A 19,435-nucleotide genomic window follows, 5' to 3' on the forward strand; every position below is an offset into this window, starting at 1 on the left:
AAATACATGTGCAAATGTTTTTGTGGCAATTGACCATACACATCTTTTTTTGATCAGCTGTCAAGAAAGCTAAAGTTTGCTTGTTTCAGCTTTAAAAAAGCATATACATAACTTTTTTGTATTTATATCAATTTAATCTTGGACTGTGATACAGACATTTCGATACAAGTGATGTGCAATTGTAACTTTAGTGTTTTAGACTACTTACTATGAATGAAAAAGGTAACTACCAGGTGAATAAATAATAATGATGTTGATGTAAATTCCCTCCAATGTTCTCCCCCTCTCTCTGTTTGTCCGTAGTATATGGGAAGCCTGTCCTCCACCCCAGCTCGACCCCCCCCTCGCCTCTGCCTTTCACCCAGGCCGGAGGGGCCTTCCCGTTGCTCCAAGGCCATCTCATTGGTGAGGACTGTATGGACGGAGAAATGGATGATCAGGAGTTCTACCAGCACCCAGAGCCCTTAGCCCCTCCCCCCAGCGTGGAGAACATCCCACGGCCGCTCAGCCCCACCAAGCTCACCCCCATGGTTCACTCCCCGCTGCGCTACCAGAGCGACTCGGATCTCGAGGTGCTACGTAAGAAGCTGGCGAACGCTCCGAGGCCGCTGAAGAAGCGCAGCTCCATCACAGAGCCGGAGGGCCCCAGTGGCCCCAACATCCAGAAGCTGCTCTACCAGAGGTTCAACACCCTGGCAGGGGGCATCGAGGGGAATGGAGTCAGCGGGTCGGGAGGAGGCAACGGTGCAGGTAACGGAACGCCATTTTATCAGCCGGCGAACCCTCCTGCGTATCTGGGAGGCGACTCGGGGGCGGATACAGACAATGGAAACCTCCTCTCTGATTTGCCGCTTCCTCCTCCACCGGGGGCCGAGGAGCTGGGCGGTCTGACATCACCGAGTGACGCCAACGCCAACGAGTCGCTGCCCTCGCCACCAGAGCTGGATCCCGCTGAAGACGAGGAGGCAGAGGACGACAACAACAACAACAACATGGGGGGCTCCGAGGCGTCGCTGCCCAGCCCCCTGCTGGAGGTCAGCACTCCAGAGGAGAGCGGCTCCGCCAGCTCACACACTCTGGTGAGAAACACACACACACACACACCTATTATGGGACAGTACATGCAATGTTTTTCCCACAATTTATGTAAGCTATTTTGCTTACATAACATTTCTTCTTACAGACTGAAAAATCATTTAAAGTGTTTATTTTACAAACGTTGTAATTTTGTTTCTGTAGATTTCTCTTTAATTTACCATAAAAAAGCCTAAGACTATACCTCATCTGCATATTTACACACATTTGTTTGAAAAAACCTAAAAAGCACTGTATATACAGCGCTGCGCCCCGCCAACGGAGCCCCGCCCCCCCTGAAATTCAAGGTGTTATATTTTTTATATTTATATATAGCAACAAATTGCAACTAATCTATATCTACTCTCACTTTTCACATTGAACATGTGCTCTTTTATTAAATAAACAAAACGCTTTCATTGTAAGTTGTGAGTTTAGTGTTTTTGACCCTAAGAAACACTGAAAATAACAATAATCCACAGCTCCCCTCTCTGCTCCAGAGGATTTAAAAAAATATATCCCAATACCCCCCCCCGCTCAGGCAGCACCCCCCCCCAAAGCAGTAAACCTAGGGGAAACACTGATATATTTAGTTAGTTTCAGTTTTTCTATGATTAATATAATTTTAATTTACCAACATGAGAACAAACAAGAATTGTCTAGAATTGTTGTTTTAAATCTTCAAAAATACACAACGAGATGTTTATTTTACTCCTCTGTGTCTATTTGGGTCTATAGAGTTGGATACAGATAATTCCTCATTATTATTTTGAACATAACATTGAAGAAAACCTGCAATACAGAAAATGTTTTAAGTTATCAACTGGGGTAATATCATACCCACCAATTCAATAAATAAAGAGAAAAAGAGTAATGCATTGAATTAAAATGCTTTTCCTAAAAAACATACAAAGGATGTACAGACAATATGCGACAGTCATAACTGGTGCTTCCTCCTCTCTGATCAGGATAAGCGTACGAACCTGAAGAAGCCGGACTCTGAGCGGACGGGCCACGGCTTCAGGGTGAAGTTCAACCCTCTGGCTCTGCTGCTGGACGCCTCGCTGGAGGGGGAGTTTGACCTCGTCCAGAGGATTATCTATGAGGTATGTCACGACTGTGTGAGTATGCTTTTAAATTATTTTAATTCCCACGCATTTGCGCCTTAGCACTCATCTTTTCATCTGGGCCTTTCATTCATTTCCAGGTGGAGAACCCGAGCACGGCCAATGACGAGGGCATCACCCCCCTGCATAACGCCGTGTGTGCGGGACACCACCACATAGTCAAGTTCCTGCTGGACTTTGGGGTGAACGTCAACGCTGCAGACAGCGACGGATGGTGAGTGATGAAGGCACACATTATGAATAATAATAATAATACTTTCCTGGTGCTCAAAGCGCTTTGAAAGCAAGTAAAGAAGAAAAATAACAACATAAATAAAAAGCGCTAAACTAGGTGGATAAGGGCGAGGGGTTAGTGGATTAGGGGTTGAAGGCAAGAGTGAAAAGGTGAGTTTTGAGGGATTTTTGGAATGACGTGAGACCTGAGGCGACGGGTGGGGGTGTGTCGTTGGATGGGGTCACAGAGGTGGGGGGGGGGGGCAAGGTTGTTGAGAGCTTTGAAAGTGAATAGTAAGATAAGTAAGTCAATGCGGTGTTTAATGGGGAGCGTCGGGTGGTGGTGAGCAGCTGAGTTGTGGACATATTGAAGCTGAGTTGTGGACATATTGAAGCTGAGTTGTGGACATATTGAAGCTGAGTTGTGGACATATTGAAGCTGAGTTGTGGACATATTGAAGCTGAGTTGTGGACATATTGAAGCTGAGTTGTGGACATGCTGAGTTGTGGACATACTGAAGCTGAGTTGTGGACATACTGAAGCTGAGTTGTGGACATACTGAAGCTGAGTTGTGGACATACTGAAGCTGAGTTGTGGACATACTGAAGCTGAGTTGTGGACATATTGAAGCTGAGTTGTGGACATACTGAAGTTGAGTTGTGGACATACTGAAGCTGAGTTGTGGACATATTGAAGCTGAGTTGTGGACATACTGAAGCTGAGTTGTGGACATACTGAAGCTGAGTTGTGGACATATTGAAGCTGAGTTGTGGACATATTGAAGCTGAGTTGTGGACATACTGAAGCTGAGTTGTGGACATATTGAAGCTGAGTTGTGGACATACTGAAGCTGAGTTGTGGACATATTGAAGCTGAGTTGTGGACATACTGAAGCTGAGTTGTGGACATACTGAAGCTGAGTTGTGGACATATTGAAGCTGAGTTGTGGACATACTGAAGCTGAGTTGTGGACATACTGAAGCTGAGTTGTGGACATATTGAAGCTGAGTTGTGGACATATTGAAGCTGAGTTGTGGACATACTGAAGCTGAGTTGTGGACATATTGAAGCTGAGTTGTGGACATATTGAAGCTGAGTTGTGGACATACTGAAGCTGAGTTGTAGACATACTGAAGCTGAGTTGTGGACATATTGAAGCTGAGTTGTGGACATACTGAAGCTGAGTTGTGGACATACTGAAGCTGAGTTGTGGACATATTGAAGCTGAGTTGTGGACATATTGAAGCTGAGTTGTGGACATACTGAAGCTGAGTTGTGGACATATTGAAGCTGAGTTGTGGACATACTGAAGCTGAGTTGTAGACATACTGAAGCTGAGTTGTGGACATATTGAAGCCGAGTTGTGGACATATTGAAGCTGAGTTGTGGACATATTGAAGCTGAGTTGTGGACATATTGAAGCCGAGTTGTGGACATATTGAAGCTGAGTTGTAGACATACTGAAGCTGAGTTGTGGACATACTGAAGCTGAGTTGTGGACATATTGAAGCTGAGTTGTAGACATACTGAAGCTGAGTTGTGGACATATTGAAGCCGAGTTGTGGACATACTGAAGCTGAGTTGTAGACATACTGAAGCTGAGTTGTGGACATATTGAAGCTGAGTTGTGGACATACTGAAGCTGAGTTGTAGACATACTGAAGCTGAGTTTTGGACATATTGAAGCTGAGTTTTGGACATACTGAAGCTAAGTTTTGGACATATTGAAGCTGAGTTGTGGACATACTGAAGCTGAGTTGTAGACATACTGAAGCTGAGTTTTGGACATACTGAAGCTGAGTTTTGGACATACTGAAGCTGAGTTTTGGACATATTGAAGCTGAGTTGTGGACATACTGAAGCTGAGTTGTGGACATATTGAAGCAGAGTTTTGGACATATTGAAGCTGAGTTGTGGACATATTGAAGCTGAGTTGTGGACATACTGAAGCTGAGTTGTGGACATACTGAAGCTGAGTTGTGGACATATTGAAGCTGAGTTGTGGACATACTGAAGCTGAGTTGTGGACATACTGAAGCTGAGTTGTGGACATACTGAAGCTGAGTTTTGGACATATTGAAGCTGAGTTGTGGACATACTGAAGCTGAGTTGTGGACATACTGAAGCTGAGTTGTAGACATACTGAAGCTGAGTTGTGGACATATTGAAGCTGAGTTGTGGACATATTGAAGCTGAGTTGTGGACATACTGAAGCTGAGTTGTGGACATACTGAAGCTGAGTTGTGGACATACTGAAGCTGAGTTTTGGACATACTGAAGCTGAGTTGTGGACATACTGAAGCTGAGTTGTGGACATACTGAAGCTGAGTTGTAGACATACTGAAGCTGAGTTGTGGACATATTGAAGCAGAGTTGTGGACATATTGAAGCAGAGTTGTGGACATATTGAAGCAGAGTTGTGGACATATTGAAGCTGAGTTGTGGACATATTGAAGCTGAGTTGTGGACATATTGAAGCTGAGTTGTGGACATATTGAAGCTGAGTTGTGGACATATTGAAGCTGAGTTGTGGACATATTGAAGCTGAGTTGTGGACATATTGAAGCTGAGTTGTGGACATATTGAAGCTGAGTTGTGGACATATTGAAGCTGAGTTGTGGACATATTGAAGCTGAGTTTTATTGAAGCTGAGTTGTGGACATATTGAAGCCGAGTTGTGGACATATTGAAGCTGAGTTGTGGACATATTGAAGCAGAGTTGTGGACATATTGAAGCAGAGTTGTGGACATATTGAAGCCGAGTTGTGGACATATTGAAGCTGAGTTGTGGACATATTGAAGCTGAGTTTTATTGAAGCTGAGTTGTGGACATATTGAAGCCGAGTTGTGGACATATTGAAGCCGAGTTGTGGACATATTGAAGCCGAGTTGTGGACATATTGAAGCTGAGTTGTGGACATACTGAAGCTGAGTTGTGGACATACTGAAGCTGAGTTGTGGACATATTGAAGCTGAGTTGTGGACATATTGAAGCTGAGTTGTGGACATATTGAAGCTGAGTTGTGGACATATTGAAGCTGAGTTTTGGACATACTGAAGCTGAGTTGTGGACATATTGAAGCTGAGTTGTGGACATACTGAAGCTGAGTTTTATTGAAGCTGAGTTGTGGACATACTGAAGCTGAGTTTTGGACATACTGAAGCTGAGTTTTGGACATATTGAAGCTGAGTTTTATTGAAGCTGAGTTGTGGACAGAGGGTTGGCACCGATTCCTTCCTGGAGTTCAAAGATCAAACGAAGGCGATACGCAGGGCTGGCACCATGTCCTTTACCCCCGCTCCTCAACGACGCCCACCAAAATCACCGCGGAGACGCGCACCATCTCCCCCGTCCTCATCACCGCGCCTACGTCAACCACCTCCCCCCCCTGGCAGCATGTCCTCTACCCCCGCACCATCTAGCCCGTCTCCATCACCGTGCCTACGTCGACCACCTCCCCTCCCTTCGAGGGGGCTTCTGCAGTCTCCGAAGCCTGATAAGGATGTGTGTGTACAAAACACAACAAACTCTTACTGATATGTGATGGGTCCAGGCTCAAGGGCGTATGGCACTCTCAACTCTTTCCAGGACATGTCGGGGCCCTGCCTGCCAGTAGCTTTGCCGATATCTGTGTTGATAGGTAATAGATTAAGAGCGGTGAATCATAGAAACAGGAAGCGCTCAAACGTTTGTGTGAGTGTATCTAATTTAGCAGTGATTCCATGTCAGCCACAGCTTGTTACAAAAAACATGACTGATAGTGTGTTTAACAAACTTAAACTAGCTTTATTAAATGTCAGGTCTTTGGCAGGAAAAACATTTTTAATCAATGATTTAATCACTGAGCACAATCTCGATTTTATGTTTTTAACAGAAACTTGGATTGAACAAAATAACAGTGCAGCTGTTCTTATCGAATCAACCCCTCTCAACTTTAGTTTTATGAGTCAGGAAAGAATGCATAAGAAAGGTGTTGGAGTTGCTATTCTGTTCAATGATTCCCTTCAATGCAGGAAGACATCGTATGGAAACTTTGATTCTTTTGAATATGTGGCCCTTCGGCTGAAATGCTCCTCTCGAGCTCTGTTCCTAAATATCTATAGACCACCCAAATACTGTGCAAGCTTTTTTGATGACTTTACTGAACTGCTGTCTATAGTGTGTATTGACTTTGACCGTCTAGTCATTGTTGGTGATTTTAACATCCATGTTGACAACCCCCAGGACAGAGGGGCTAAAGAACTGTTTTGTGTTCTTGATAGCTATGGACTGACTCAGCATGTGACGGAGCCCACGCACAATAAGGGGCACACTCTGGACTTAATTATCTCAAAGGGTCTGAATATCTCTAAGGTTGTGGTGACTGATGTTGCACTCTCTGACCATTCCTGTGTTTTCTTTGAGAGCTCTATTTCTGTTCACAAAAATGTTCAAAAAGAGGTAACCACAAAGCGATGTTTAACTGAAAATACTAGGGAAATGTTTACTCAGAATTTCTCTTCCACACTTGCCCCTGCCAACATCTCAGTAAATGAGCTAGTAGATCATTTTAATTCAAAAATTAAAAATGTTATAGATGCCATTGCTCCAACTAAGGTAAAGGAAGTGTCTGGCAAGAAAATATCTCCATGGAGAAAGGCCATGACCGTGAAAACAGAAAAAAGAGAATGTCGAAAAGCTGAACGCAGGTGGCGAAAAACAAATCTCCAGGTTCACTTTGAAATCTATAAAGAGAGACTTGGCCTTTATAATTTGGAATTGAAAAACGCACGACAATCGTTCTTCTCTGACATCATTACCAAAAACAAAAACAACGCACGTGCCTTGTTTGCTACCGTCGACAGACTAACTAACCCCCCAGTGTCAGTAGCCTCTGAATTTCTATCCACCAGGGCGTGCAATGATTTTGCCTCCTTTTTCACTGACAAAATTCAGAAAATCAGACAAGCAGTCAGTGCCTCTGCATCAGGAACAGCAAATGTGTTGTCCCTATCTCCACTTAACATCAATTCAGACATCATGACACAATTCCATCAGATTAATGATAAAAACCTAGAGGACATTATTCAACTTCTGAAATCCTCCTCCTGCTGCCTTGATATTATTCCAACAGGATTTTTCAAAGATGTTTTGCCTTGCATGGCCTCAGATCTACTTCATATAGTAAACAAATCTCTTCACTCAGGTATTTTTCCACAGGCCCTGAAAACTGCAGTCATTAAACCGCTCTTAAAAAAGAATAATCTAGATGCTTCAGTAATGAACAATTACAGGCCCATATCAAACCTCCCATTTCTAGGTAAAATCATTGAAAAAGTTGTTTTTCAACAGTTGAGTAATTTCTTGCATTTAAATAACTGTTTTGATGTGTTCCAGTCAGGCTTTCGTCCAAACCACAGCACTGAGACTGCTCTTGTAAAGGTCTTTAATGACATCCACTTAAACACAGACAGTGGCAGAACTTCAGTGTTAGTATTATTAGATCTCAGTGCTGCGTTTGACACTGTTGACCACAACATATTACTAGACCGACTGGAGAACTGGGTGGGACTTTCGGAAACAGTTCTGAATTGGTTTGAATCCTACTTAAAGGACAGAAACAACTTTGTTTCTATAGGTAAATACACATCTGAGTTGACAAATATGACATGTGGGGTTCCTCAAGGCTCCATCTTGGGGCCTCTTCTCTTTAACATCTACATGCTACCACTGGCTCAGATAATGAAGAACAACAAAATAAGTTACCATAGCTATGCAGATGACACACAAATTTACGTAACAATTTCACCAGGAGACTATGCTCCAATTCAAACACTGAGTAAGTGCATTGAACAAATCAATGACTGGATGTGTCAGAACTTTCTCCAATTAAACAAAGATAAAACTGAGGTAATGGTTTTTGGAGCCAAGGCAGAACGTATAAAAGTTAGCGCTGAGCTTCAGTGTGCAATGTTCAAAACAACAGATAAAGCCAGAAATCTAGGTGTAGTCATGGACTCTGACCTGAGTTTCAACAGTCACATTAAAACAGTTACTAAATCAGCCTACTATCACCTAAAGAGCATATCTAGGATTAAAAGACTAATGTCACAGCAGGATTTGGAAAAACTTGTCCATGCTTTTATCTTCAGTAGACTCGACTACTGCAATGGTGTCTTCACAGGTCTCACTAAAAAATCTATAAGGAAGCTGCAGCTGATTCAGAACGCCGCTGCTCGAGTCCTCACTAACACTAAGAAAGTGGATCACATCACTCCAGTTCTGAAGTCTTTACACTGGCTTCCTGTGTGTCAAAGAATAGATTTCAAAATACTGCTGCTGGTTTATAAAGCACTGAATGGTTTAGGCCCAAAATACATTTCTGACCTCCTGCTAAATTATGAACCATCCAGATCTCTCAGGTCTTCAGGGACTGGTCAGCTTTCTGTCCCCAGAGTCAGAACTAAACATGGTAAAGCAGCATTCAGTTATTATGCTCCAAATATCTGGAACAAACTCCCAGAAACCTGCAGGTCCGCTGCAACTCTTACTACTTTTAAATCCAGGCTGAAGACTTTTCTTTTTGTCGCTGCTTTTAATTGAACTATTCATATCTTAGACTGCACTGTAACTTTTATCCATGTACTTTTTTCTTTTAATGTTTAATTGCACTGTAACTTTTATCCATGTATTTTTTCTTTTAATGTTTATTTTATTAGCTTTTCTTTTTAATGACTGATTTTAAATGCCATTTTCTTAATCTCTTTCATTTTTTGTAAAGCACTTTGAATTGCCTTGTGTTGAAAAGTGCTATATAAATAAACTTGCCTTGCCTTGCCTTGCCTTGCCTTGGACATATTGAAGCTGAGTTGTGGACATATTGAAGCTGAGTTGTGGACATATTGAAGCTGAGTTTTGGACATATTGAAGCTGAGTTTTATTGAAGCTGAGTTGTGGACATATTGAAGCTGAGTTTTGGACATATTGAAGCTGAGTTTTATTGAAGCTGAGTTGTGGACATATTGAAGCTGAGTTTTGGACATATTGAAGCTGAGTTTTATTGAAGCTGAGTTGTGGACATACTGAAGCTGAGTTGTGGACATACTGAAGCTGAGTTTTGGACATACTGAAGCTGAGTTTTGGACATACTGAAGCTGAGTTTTGGACATACTGAAGCTGAGTTTTGGACATACTGAAGCTGAGTTTTATTGAAGCTGAGTTGTGGACATATTGAAGCTGAGTTGTGGACATATTGAAGCTGAGTTGTGGACATATTGAAGCTGAGTTTTATTGAAGCTGAGTTGTGGACATATTGAAGCTGAGTTGTGGACATATTGAAGCTGAGTTGTGGACATATTGAAGCTGAGTTTTGGACATATTGAAGCTGAGTTGTGGACATATTGAAGCTGAGTTGTGGACATATTGAAGCTGAGTTGTGGACATACTGAAGCTGAGTTGTGGACATATTGAAGCTGAGTTTTATTGAAGCTGAGTTGTGGACATATTGAAGCTGAGTTGTGGACATATTGAAGCTGAGTTGTGGACATATTGAAGCTGAGTTTGTGGACATATTGAAGCTGAGTTGTGCACATATTGAAGCTGAGTTGTGGACATATTGAAGCTGAGTTTTATTGAAGCTGAGTTGTGGACATATTGAAGCTGAGTTGTGGACATACTGAAGCTGAGTTTTGGACATACTGAAGCTGAGTTTTGGACATATTGAAGCTGAGTTGTGGACATATTGAAGCTGAGTTGTGGACATATTGAAGCTGAGTTTTATTGAAGCTGAGTTGTGGACATATTGAAGCTGAGTTGTGGACATACTGAAGCTGAGTTTGGACATATTGAAGCTGAGTTGTGGACATATTGAAGCTGAGTTGTGGACATATTGAAGCTGAGTTTTGGACATACTGAAGCTGAGTTGTGGACATACTGAAGCTGAGTTGTGGACATATTGAAGCTGAGTTTTGGACATACTGAAGCTGAGTTCTGGACATACTGAAGCTGAGTTTTGAACATACTGAAGCTGAGTTGTGGACATATTGAAGCTGAGTTGTGGACATACTGAAGCTGAGTTGTGGACATACTGAAGCTGAGTTGTGGACATACTGAAGCTGAGTTGTGGACATACTGAAGCTGAGTTGTGGACATATTGAAGCTGAGTTGTGGACATATTGAAGCTGAGTTTTGGACATACTGAAGCTGAGTTGTGGACATACTGAAGCTGAGTTGTGGACATACTGAAGCTGAGTTGTGGACATATTGAAGCTGAGTTTTGGACATACTGAAGCTGAGTTGTGGACATACTGAAGCTGAGTTGTGGACATACTGAAGCTGAGTTGTAGACATACTGAAGCTGAGTTGTGGACATACTGAAGCTGAGTTGTGGACATACTGAAGCTGAGTTCTGGACATACTGAAGCTGAGTTTTGGACATACTGAAGCTGAGTTGTGGACATACTGAAGCTGAGTTGTGGACATATTGAAGCTGAGTTGTGGACATATTGAAGCTGAGTTTTATTGAAGCTGAGTTGTGGACATATTGAAGCTGAGTTTTGGACATATTGAAGCTGAGTTTTATTGAAGCTGAGTTGTGGACATACTGAAGCTGAGTTGTGGACATACTGAAGCTGAGTTTTGGACATACTGAAGCTGAGTTTTGGACATACTGAAGCTGAGTTTTGGACATACTGAAGCTGAGTTTTGGACATACTGAAGCTGAGTTTTATTGAAGCTGAGTTGTGGACATATTGAAGCTGAGTTGTGGACATATTGAAGCTGAGTTGTGGACATATTGAAGCTGAGTTTTATTGAAGCTGAGTTGTGGACATATTGAAGCTGAGTTGTGGACATATTGAAGCTGAGTTGTGGACATATTGAAGCTGAGTTTATTGAAGCTGAGTTGTGGGACATATTGAAGCTGAGTTGTGGACATATTGAAGCTGAGTTGTGGACATATTGAAGCTGAGTTGTGGACATACTGAAGCTGAGTTGTGGACATATTGAAGCTGAGTTTTATTGAAGCTGAGTTGTGGACATATTGAAGCTGAGTTGTGGACATATTGAAGCTGAGTTGTGGACATATTGAAGCTGAGTTGTGGACATATTGAAGCTGAGTTGTGCACATATTGAAGCTGAGTTGTGGACATATTGAAGCGGAGTTTTATTGAAGCTGAGTTGTGGACATATTGAAGCTGAGTTGTGGACATACTGAAGCTGAGTTCTGGACATACTGAAGCTGAGTTTTGGACATATTGAAGCTGAGTTGTGGACATACTGAAGCTGAGTTGTGGACATATTGAAGCTCAGTTTTATTGAAGCTGAGTTGTGGACATATTGAAGCTGAGTTGTGGACATACTGAAGCTGAGTTTTGGACATACTGAAGCTGAGTTGTGGACATATTGAAGCTGAGTTGTGGACATATTGAAGCTGAGTTTTGGACATACTGAAGCTGAGTTGTGGACATACTGAAGCTGAGTTGTGGACATATTGAAGCTGAGTTTTGGACATACTGAAGCTGAGTTCTGGACATACTGAAGCTGAGTTTTGAACATACTGAAGCTGAGTTGTGGACATATTGAAGCTGAGTTGTGGACATACTGAAACTGAGTTGTGGACATACTGAAGCTGAGTTGTGGACATACTGAAGCTGAGTTGTGGACATACTGAAGCTGAGTTGTGGACATATTGAAGCTGAGTTGTGGACATATTGAAGCTGAGTTTTGGACATACTGAAGCTGAGTTGTGGACATACTGAAGCTGAGTTGTGGACATACTGAAGCTGAGTTGTGGACATATTGAAGCTGAGTTTTGGACATACTGAAGCTGAGTTGTGGACATACTGAAGCTGAGTTGTGGACATACTGAAGCTGAGTTGTAGACATACTGAAGCTGAGTTGTGGACATACTGAAGCTGAGTTGTGGACATACTGAAGCTGAGTTCTGGACATACTGAAGCTGAGTTTTGGACATACTGAAGCTGAGTTGTGGACATACTGAAGCTGAGTTGTGGACATATTGAAGCTGAGTTGTGGACATATTGAAGCTGAGTTGTGGACATACTGAAGCTGAGTTGTAGACATACTGAAGCTGAGTTGTGGACATACTGAAGCTGAGTTGTGGACATACTGAAGCTGAGTTGTGGACATACTGAAGCTGAGTTGTGGACATATTGAAGCTGAGTTGTGGACATATTGAAGCTGAGTTCTGGACATACTGAAGCTGAGTTTTGGACATACTGAAGCTGAGTTTTGGACATACTGAAGCTGAGTTGTGGACATATTGAAGCTGAGTTGTGGACATATTGAAGCTGAGTTTTGGACATATTGAAGCTGAGTTTGGACATACTGAAGCTGAGTTGTGGACATACTGAAGCTGAGTTGTGGACATATTGAAGCTGAGTTTTGGACATATTGAAGCTGAGTTGTGGACATATTGATGCTGAGTTGTGGACATATTGAAGCTGAGTTTTGGACATATTGAAGCTGAGTTTTATTGAAGCTGAGTTTTGGACATACTGAAGCTGAGTTTTGGACATATTGAGGTTTATATGAAGACATTTAGTGGTTTGATTTTTCTGTTGTATTCATTTTTTAATTTAATTAATATATAATGTTTGTTTTCCTTGAACAGGACTCCACTCCACTGTGCCGCCTCCTGCAACAGCGTTCATCTCTGCAAGGTGCTGGTGGAATCAGGGGCCGCCATCTTTGCCAGCACCATCAGCGATGTGGAGACTGCTGCAGATAAATGCGAGGAAATGGAAGAGGGCTTCATCCAATGCTCCCAGTTTCTATACGGTGAGAAACAACCCACACATTCTGAAAGGATGTATTCACTTCTGTCCAAAATGTGTTACGGTTTGTAAGGCAGCCTGGTGTGATTAGAAATAGTGCTGTGGTTTTAACCGAATGAGATTACTTTACCTTAAAAGATATTGGTGTAATGTTTCTCTGTTTTGGACTCTCTTGAGCAGGAGTTCAGGAGAAGCTGGGCGTAATGAACAAGGGCACGGTGTACGCTCTGTGGGATTACAAAACTCAGAATCCGGACGAGCTGGCGTTCAGCGAAGGAGACGCCATCACCATCCTGCGGCGGCAGGACGACATCGAGACAGACTGGTGGTGGGCGAGACTCGAAGACACCGAGGGCTACGTGCCACGCAACCTGCTAGGGGTAAACATAAACTGTCATATCCGTCCACTGTGCATCTGCCCACCAGCAAAGGTTATGATGGTTGGGATTTTCAGATTTTTCTTTTTTAAATGCTATGTTCGTTTTTACTTTTGTATTTCATTTAGGTTTAGTTTTAAGCTTTAGTGTGCTCACCGTTTTTGTTTATTTTCAAGTTTTCAGAATATCTATATGTCAGACTTTTATATATTTAGCTTTTTTAGGGCCAGGTGTACCGTCTGATTTGGGAATTAGATTGAGTCCTCTTTCACTATCACTCTCATCAGAAAAGGACATCAGATGTTCAGACCCGAACTGGATAGCTTGGTTATATGGTATTTAATCCACTTCAATATTTCTCATGTCCTTGTAGTTTCGTTCTACAAGACCTAATGTCAAGTGAACCTTAGGGATTAAGTGTAAATAAGATAAGATGTACTTTATTCATCCCAATTTGGGAGATGTTATTGTTGCAGCAGCATAACACAAAACAAGGCTTTGCACATAATAACAAATGAAAAGAGTAGAAATAAACAATTCTAAAATAGAAACATCTCAAAATAGAAATAGAAATAAACCAGCATTAGAGAGTAAGAAAAATATACAGATGACTGTGAAGATAAAACATCTATAAACTGTCTGACAAATAAAAACACTATTGAAGGGAATAATGGCATTGCGCCCTCTACTGGAATGTCATAACAAATGTGAGCAAGTCAACTTAGTCACGTTTAACATGTCTCCTCGTTCTGTCTGTTTTCCTGCAGCTCTATCCCCGGATCAAGCCTCGTCAGCGCTCCCTTGCGTAATGTCTCACTCCTCTCTCACTCCGCTGACCTCTGGCTAACAGCTGGACTTTTGACACAAAGAGCAGAGAACAAACGAGCCTGGTGCTCTGTCTTCTTCCCGCGGCCATAACCCCCCCCAGCAAGCAATGGGCACCAAACTGACACACATATTTCCATGTGCACACACACACACACACATGCAACAAAACACTAGCACTCCAAATGCGAAAAATCTCTTAAACCACTCCACCCCGACCCCTACCCTCCTCCTCTCATCCTTTTGCTCATTCATTGTCCTAACTTGGTTTTACCGCCGTTAACTGAGAGCTGTGTATCTACTTGAAGATTAAAACACTAACTTATGTTTAAGTATTCATTGCAGCCATGAGTTCTTAAATGGCACTGGTCTGTATGACACTATGGTAACTGAAAAATCATCTGTAATGGTGAGACATTACAGGTTTATGTAAGTAAATTGTTAAATGTATTATAGTTTTTTATCCCAATTTGATCCCCTTGCATGATAAAAACACTGACGCAGAAACATGTGCTACGTGTTTTATCTTGCTGTAGTCCAACCACCAAAGATGAATATAGATTTAACAATGTTTTAATCCTATAACTCCCGAAGACCTCGCATAATTGTTGAGGTGGGAAGTGAGATAATCAATTGATTTGCTGCTTTCAGAAATGAATGAAGATAAAGAATCCCTTTTTCCTTCAAGATTTAGAAGGAAAAATATAAAAAAGGTGTAGATTCTCAGTATTAACTACACAGGCCAGTCCGAACAAATCCAGCGTATTAAAGCAAAGATTAACATAAATGTACGGCTCACAAATTGTCATGAATTGAGTTTCATGAACATCATTACATGTTTTTTCATTCAGTGCGATCTGTTCAGATTCTGTATGCGGGAGTGTTATGGGTTATCCAGTTTGTAATATGAGATTTCAAGATCCAAATATTTACGCAGAGTTTGTATTTTTGGTAATCTGATTGTCCTTGAAATGAACGTCTCATGCTATTGTGTTTGAAATGGGCAACAAACAGTATTTTGCTTTACCAAAAAAGGTTGCCAAATTGAGAAGCTGTGTCTGCACAACATCTGTAGAGTGTGATCCAAGCTTACAAATGTAAATCTATTATATTACTATACGTATTGCCGCATTTAGAAATATGAAAAAAGTTGTTTTAAACTCCACAGCGGTGAGGCGGGCAAGAATCAGCTCCACAGAGACAGAAAGATACTATTTAATTTGTGCTATTTTTAAGTCGTTACAGTATGTATAACCTTTTTTTTTAAGCATTTATTATAAGTTGTTCCTCACTTCAGAGGTTTTTTTTCTGACTTCTGGCACTTGATCTTTGCTTTTTCTATGATTTCACTTGACCACATGGCAAAACACGTGCAAGCAGTATTTTCTTAATCAAAGGAAACCTGTCTTTTAATGAAATTCAGACACTCCACACCAGAAACACTCGCCCGACCATCATACAGGCTTTGTAGACCTCACTAGACAAAGTGAACACTCAATATTTATAACCTTTTTTTTTTTTAAATATGTCTCGTCATCTTACGTTGCAGTTCTTTCTTTGATGCTGTGACAAACAAACCCCACTTTAACTCAGGACCAACACGGTGCTGCTGACACAGTTCCATCACTCAACTAGTGATCATATTTCTATTTTCTATCACCACAAACATCACCTTCATTTGCGCAGCGAAACAAATACACAGTCCAAATTCAAATAAATGAAATCAGTAATGGGCATAAGTAATTGATCGATGAAGAGATGGTTATTGTGTTTAGATTCAGATTTCGAATTCGCTACAGACAATCCTGAATTGACCCAGTTCTCTTCTTCCAGCTGCCCCCTTTCAGGTCTACACCACTCCAGTAACACTAATACATGTGTTGTTTGTCACATAATTCAACAGTCCATCAACTTGTTCCTGAACTCTGAGTGACTGAGCGTAATGCCAAGTGTGCTAGTGGCCCATGCTTTATCATGGCTTCATCTGCATCTAGTGTGAGGAGATGTGTTATATGTCTGTTTGCTGTATGGAGAAGTGGGCTTGCTGTATAAACGCTGTACTCACACATTGAGTTCTGTAAATGTGAATAATAAAACAGAAGCTCTGGCATGACAAATGTATTTCAGTGTCGTATCCGCAAAATAATTCAACGAATGCAGTGTTGCATTTTATAAAATGTTTAAATATTGTGAATGTTTGAAGTTTCTCTTTTTTTATACAGTAAAATGGTTATTAATGAGTTCAGGATTCGGTGAGAAGCAGCTGTCTATTTTGGAGACTTTTTGTGTGAAATGGAGAAGCTTGTGAAAGTGATACAATCAAGAGCCTCACTGATGTTATGGTCCCCACTCCCCACATTGCATACAGGCTGTAGGGGCCTAGTACAGCTATACGTTTAATTTAACTAAACTAACTGATAAAGAGATATAAGTAAATCAAAGTCAAAAGGGAATTCAAGTAAATGGCTTCAGCATAGCCTTATATTTTAACTCTTTATTTCTAATATGTAATGTTTCCATTCCAACCGAGAAATGTGATAACACTGTTATTATCTATCAATCAATCGATGTTTATTTATATAGCCCAATATCACAAATGTTACATTTGTCTCAGTGGTCTTCACAGTTTGTACAGAATATCAGTATGACAATACCCTCTATCCTTAGACCCTCACATCGTGCAAGGAAAAACTTCCGGAGAAAACCCAGTTTAAGGGGAAATGGGAGAAACCTCAGGGAGAGCAACAGAGGAGGGATCCCTCTCCCAGGACGGACAGACGTGCAATAGATGCCGTGTGTAAATCGAAGAGATAATACATTTACAGCATATAGACCGAATGTTAGGAAATGCATGTGTCTGTAATAAGAAGATGAATCCACGAGGATGTCCACAATCCTGTGGGAGCCATCAGGGAAGTAGTATGATGAGAGTCAGGCAGGACCACAGTGATAGGTTCAGCCACAACTCGAAGTCCAGGGGCCTCATTTATAAAGCGATATACGCTCAAAAAATGGCGTACGCCAGTTTCTACGCAATGTTTGCGATTTATAAAATACTAACTTGACGGGAAAACGTGCGGTCCTCCACGCAAACTCTAACCCATGCGTACGCACTAAGCACAAACACGGGAGAGACGAGAAACTGCGACACCGTTGGCAGAAGGAAGAATGGAGAGAAATATGTGGAAATAATACCATCAATAAAATGTTACCTCTCATTTATCATATATGAAGAATTCATTTTCAAACATTGATTAAAGCCAATCTTAAAATGATTAAACAAACGCCTGTTTGCGACTCCTCAGTGTACACAAAAACATAACTTGGAGAAATAAATAAATACGGATATGTTATTTAAAACCACCTCGAATATGTTGTGTTAATGTTATGAAATGTTTTCTCATAAATGATGCGGTAAGCAGGAGGACAGAATTACTTTAAACTGACTCCGTGTTGCATTTATATAGGTTGTAGATACGAGCATGGTTTTATATACTATCACGTTTAATCGTGTTTTATGCCGTTTGCCAAGACTTGATAAGTCGCTTGTAAAACACAGGAGGTATGGAAACTAAGAACACCATATACAGTATTTGGATAATTGTACAGCTGATTTAACACAACACATTTGTTTTATTTCATTTAAGTGGTTGGTAGAGTTGTTGCGGTGGCGTTGAGACACACATGGTGCAGTGGAGCCGCTGCGCACAGCTGATCGGCAGCTGGAACACAAACCACGTTTGTAAACAAAGACCCAACTGTTTGTACATACATGTGCAAACCCAGCTTAATTGCACTCGGTTTACTATAATTTCTAAAAAGGGAAGAACATTACGTTACATCTGAGGTAGGCTATCCTGTGCGTCTGGTGACGGGCACACCTCGGTGTGCAACTACACTGAACAAAAATATAAATGCAAAACTTTTGTTTTTGCATTAATAAAATAGTAAAATAAGATATGTTACATGTATTTGTTATTGGCTATGGTCAGGGTCGGCTCTAGAACAAATCGAATGGGGGGGCAATCATTTACCAAGGGGGGGCACACACTGCCGTCAACAACCAACACACAAACACCAACGCAACTTCAATTTCAAAAAACATGCTGTAAAGTCTATTGTTTTTCGCACACATTGCAGGAGTGTAGTGCTATTTTATAGCGCACCTATGACTTGTGCATACATGCACGGTTGTGGCACAACCACCAAAACAGAAACATATGGACATCGGCCACCATATAAAAAGTGTGCAAATGTATTTAGTATCCTATCCATGTGAACATGTTTTAGGTGGGGGTGGACCTAACTTCCTCTAGGAGGGTCTGGGGGCAAGCTCCCCCGGGAAGATTATTTTTTAAATATTGAAGTTAAATGCTTCAATCTGGTGCACTTTGAGAGAAAAATGAAGAGATCTATGGATACAGCTCTCAACACCCATATGAAACAGAACTGTACACAGATTTACTTTTTCTTTATGGATATTTTACTAATTTAAACTGTATTCTTGTGTTACTGTCCTATAGTATTTCAGACCCGTTTTTCATTAATTCTCTTATTTTTTTAATAACTATAGGCTAATGATCATATAAATGTGTTCCTCGCAAATACTTGTTTACATAAATGGTGACCAAACCGTTTGAGACCCACTGAGATAATTTACACTAAAGTGACCTATCTAAACACTGAGAGAGTCCTTACATCACTGAGCTGAGGTTATACGATCCTCTCAGTCTGACGCAGGACCGGACTGGGACAATAAGTCAGGCCGGGAATTATACACCCAGCCAGGCCACTACCAGTTTTATTTGTCAATTTTTACAGCGTTGCTGCCCATAGTGATAGCCCTCTAAATCTACTACCCAAAAATAAACATATGGACATGGGTTACTATTTAAAAAAATGTGCAAATCTATTTAGGAACCTATGTGAACATATTTTAAGTGGAGGTGGACCTCAAATCCTATAGGGGGGTCCGGGGGCATGCTCCCCCGGTAAGATTTGTTTTAAATGTTGAACTTAAATGCATCAATCTGGTGCACTTT

General features: G+C 41.2%; 1 protein-coding gene across 7 annotated transcripts in view; it reads left to right on the top strand.

The window, feature by feature from the left end:
• ppp1r13bb (protein phosphatase 1, regulatory subunit 13Bb) overlaps positions 1-16,587 on the top strand; it is a 40,318-nt gene extending 23,731 nt beyond the window's left edge. For 4 of the 7 annotated variants that reach the window (XM_034197720.1, XM_034197724.1, XM_034197723.1 and 1 more), the window contains 6 exons: positions 304-1,079; positions 2,043-2,195; positions 2,282-2,415; positions 13,029-13,195; positions 13,372-13,571; positions 14,336-16,587. In XM_034197720.1, the coding sequence (XP_034053611.1) occupies positions 304-1,079; positions 2,043-2,195; positions 2,282-2,415; positions 13,029-13,195; positions 13,372-13,571; positions 14,336-14,377 (1,472 nt within the window). In that variant the 3' untranslated portion in view covers positions 14,378-16,587. The remainder of the gene's footprint in view (positions 1-303; positions 1,080-2,042; positions 2,196-2,281; positions 2,416-13,028; positions 13,196-13,371; positions 13,572-14,335) is intronic. The other 3 variants (XM_034197721.1, XM_034197725.1, XM_034197727.1) reach the window with 1 other exon arrangement.
• Positions 16,588-19,435: the final 2,848 nt, after the last annotated feature.

This window comes from Gymnodraco acuticeps, unplaced genomic scaffold (genome assembly GCF_902827175.1).
Source record: "Gymnodraco acuticeps unplaced genomic scaffold, fGymAcu1.1, whole genome shotgun sequence".
NCBI classification, from domain to species: domain Eukaryota; kingdom Metazoa; phylum Chordata; class Actinopteri; order Perciformes; family Bathydraconidae; genus Gymnodraco; species Gymnodraco acuticeps.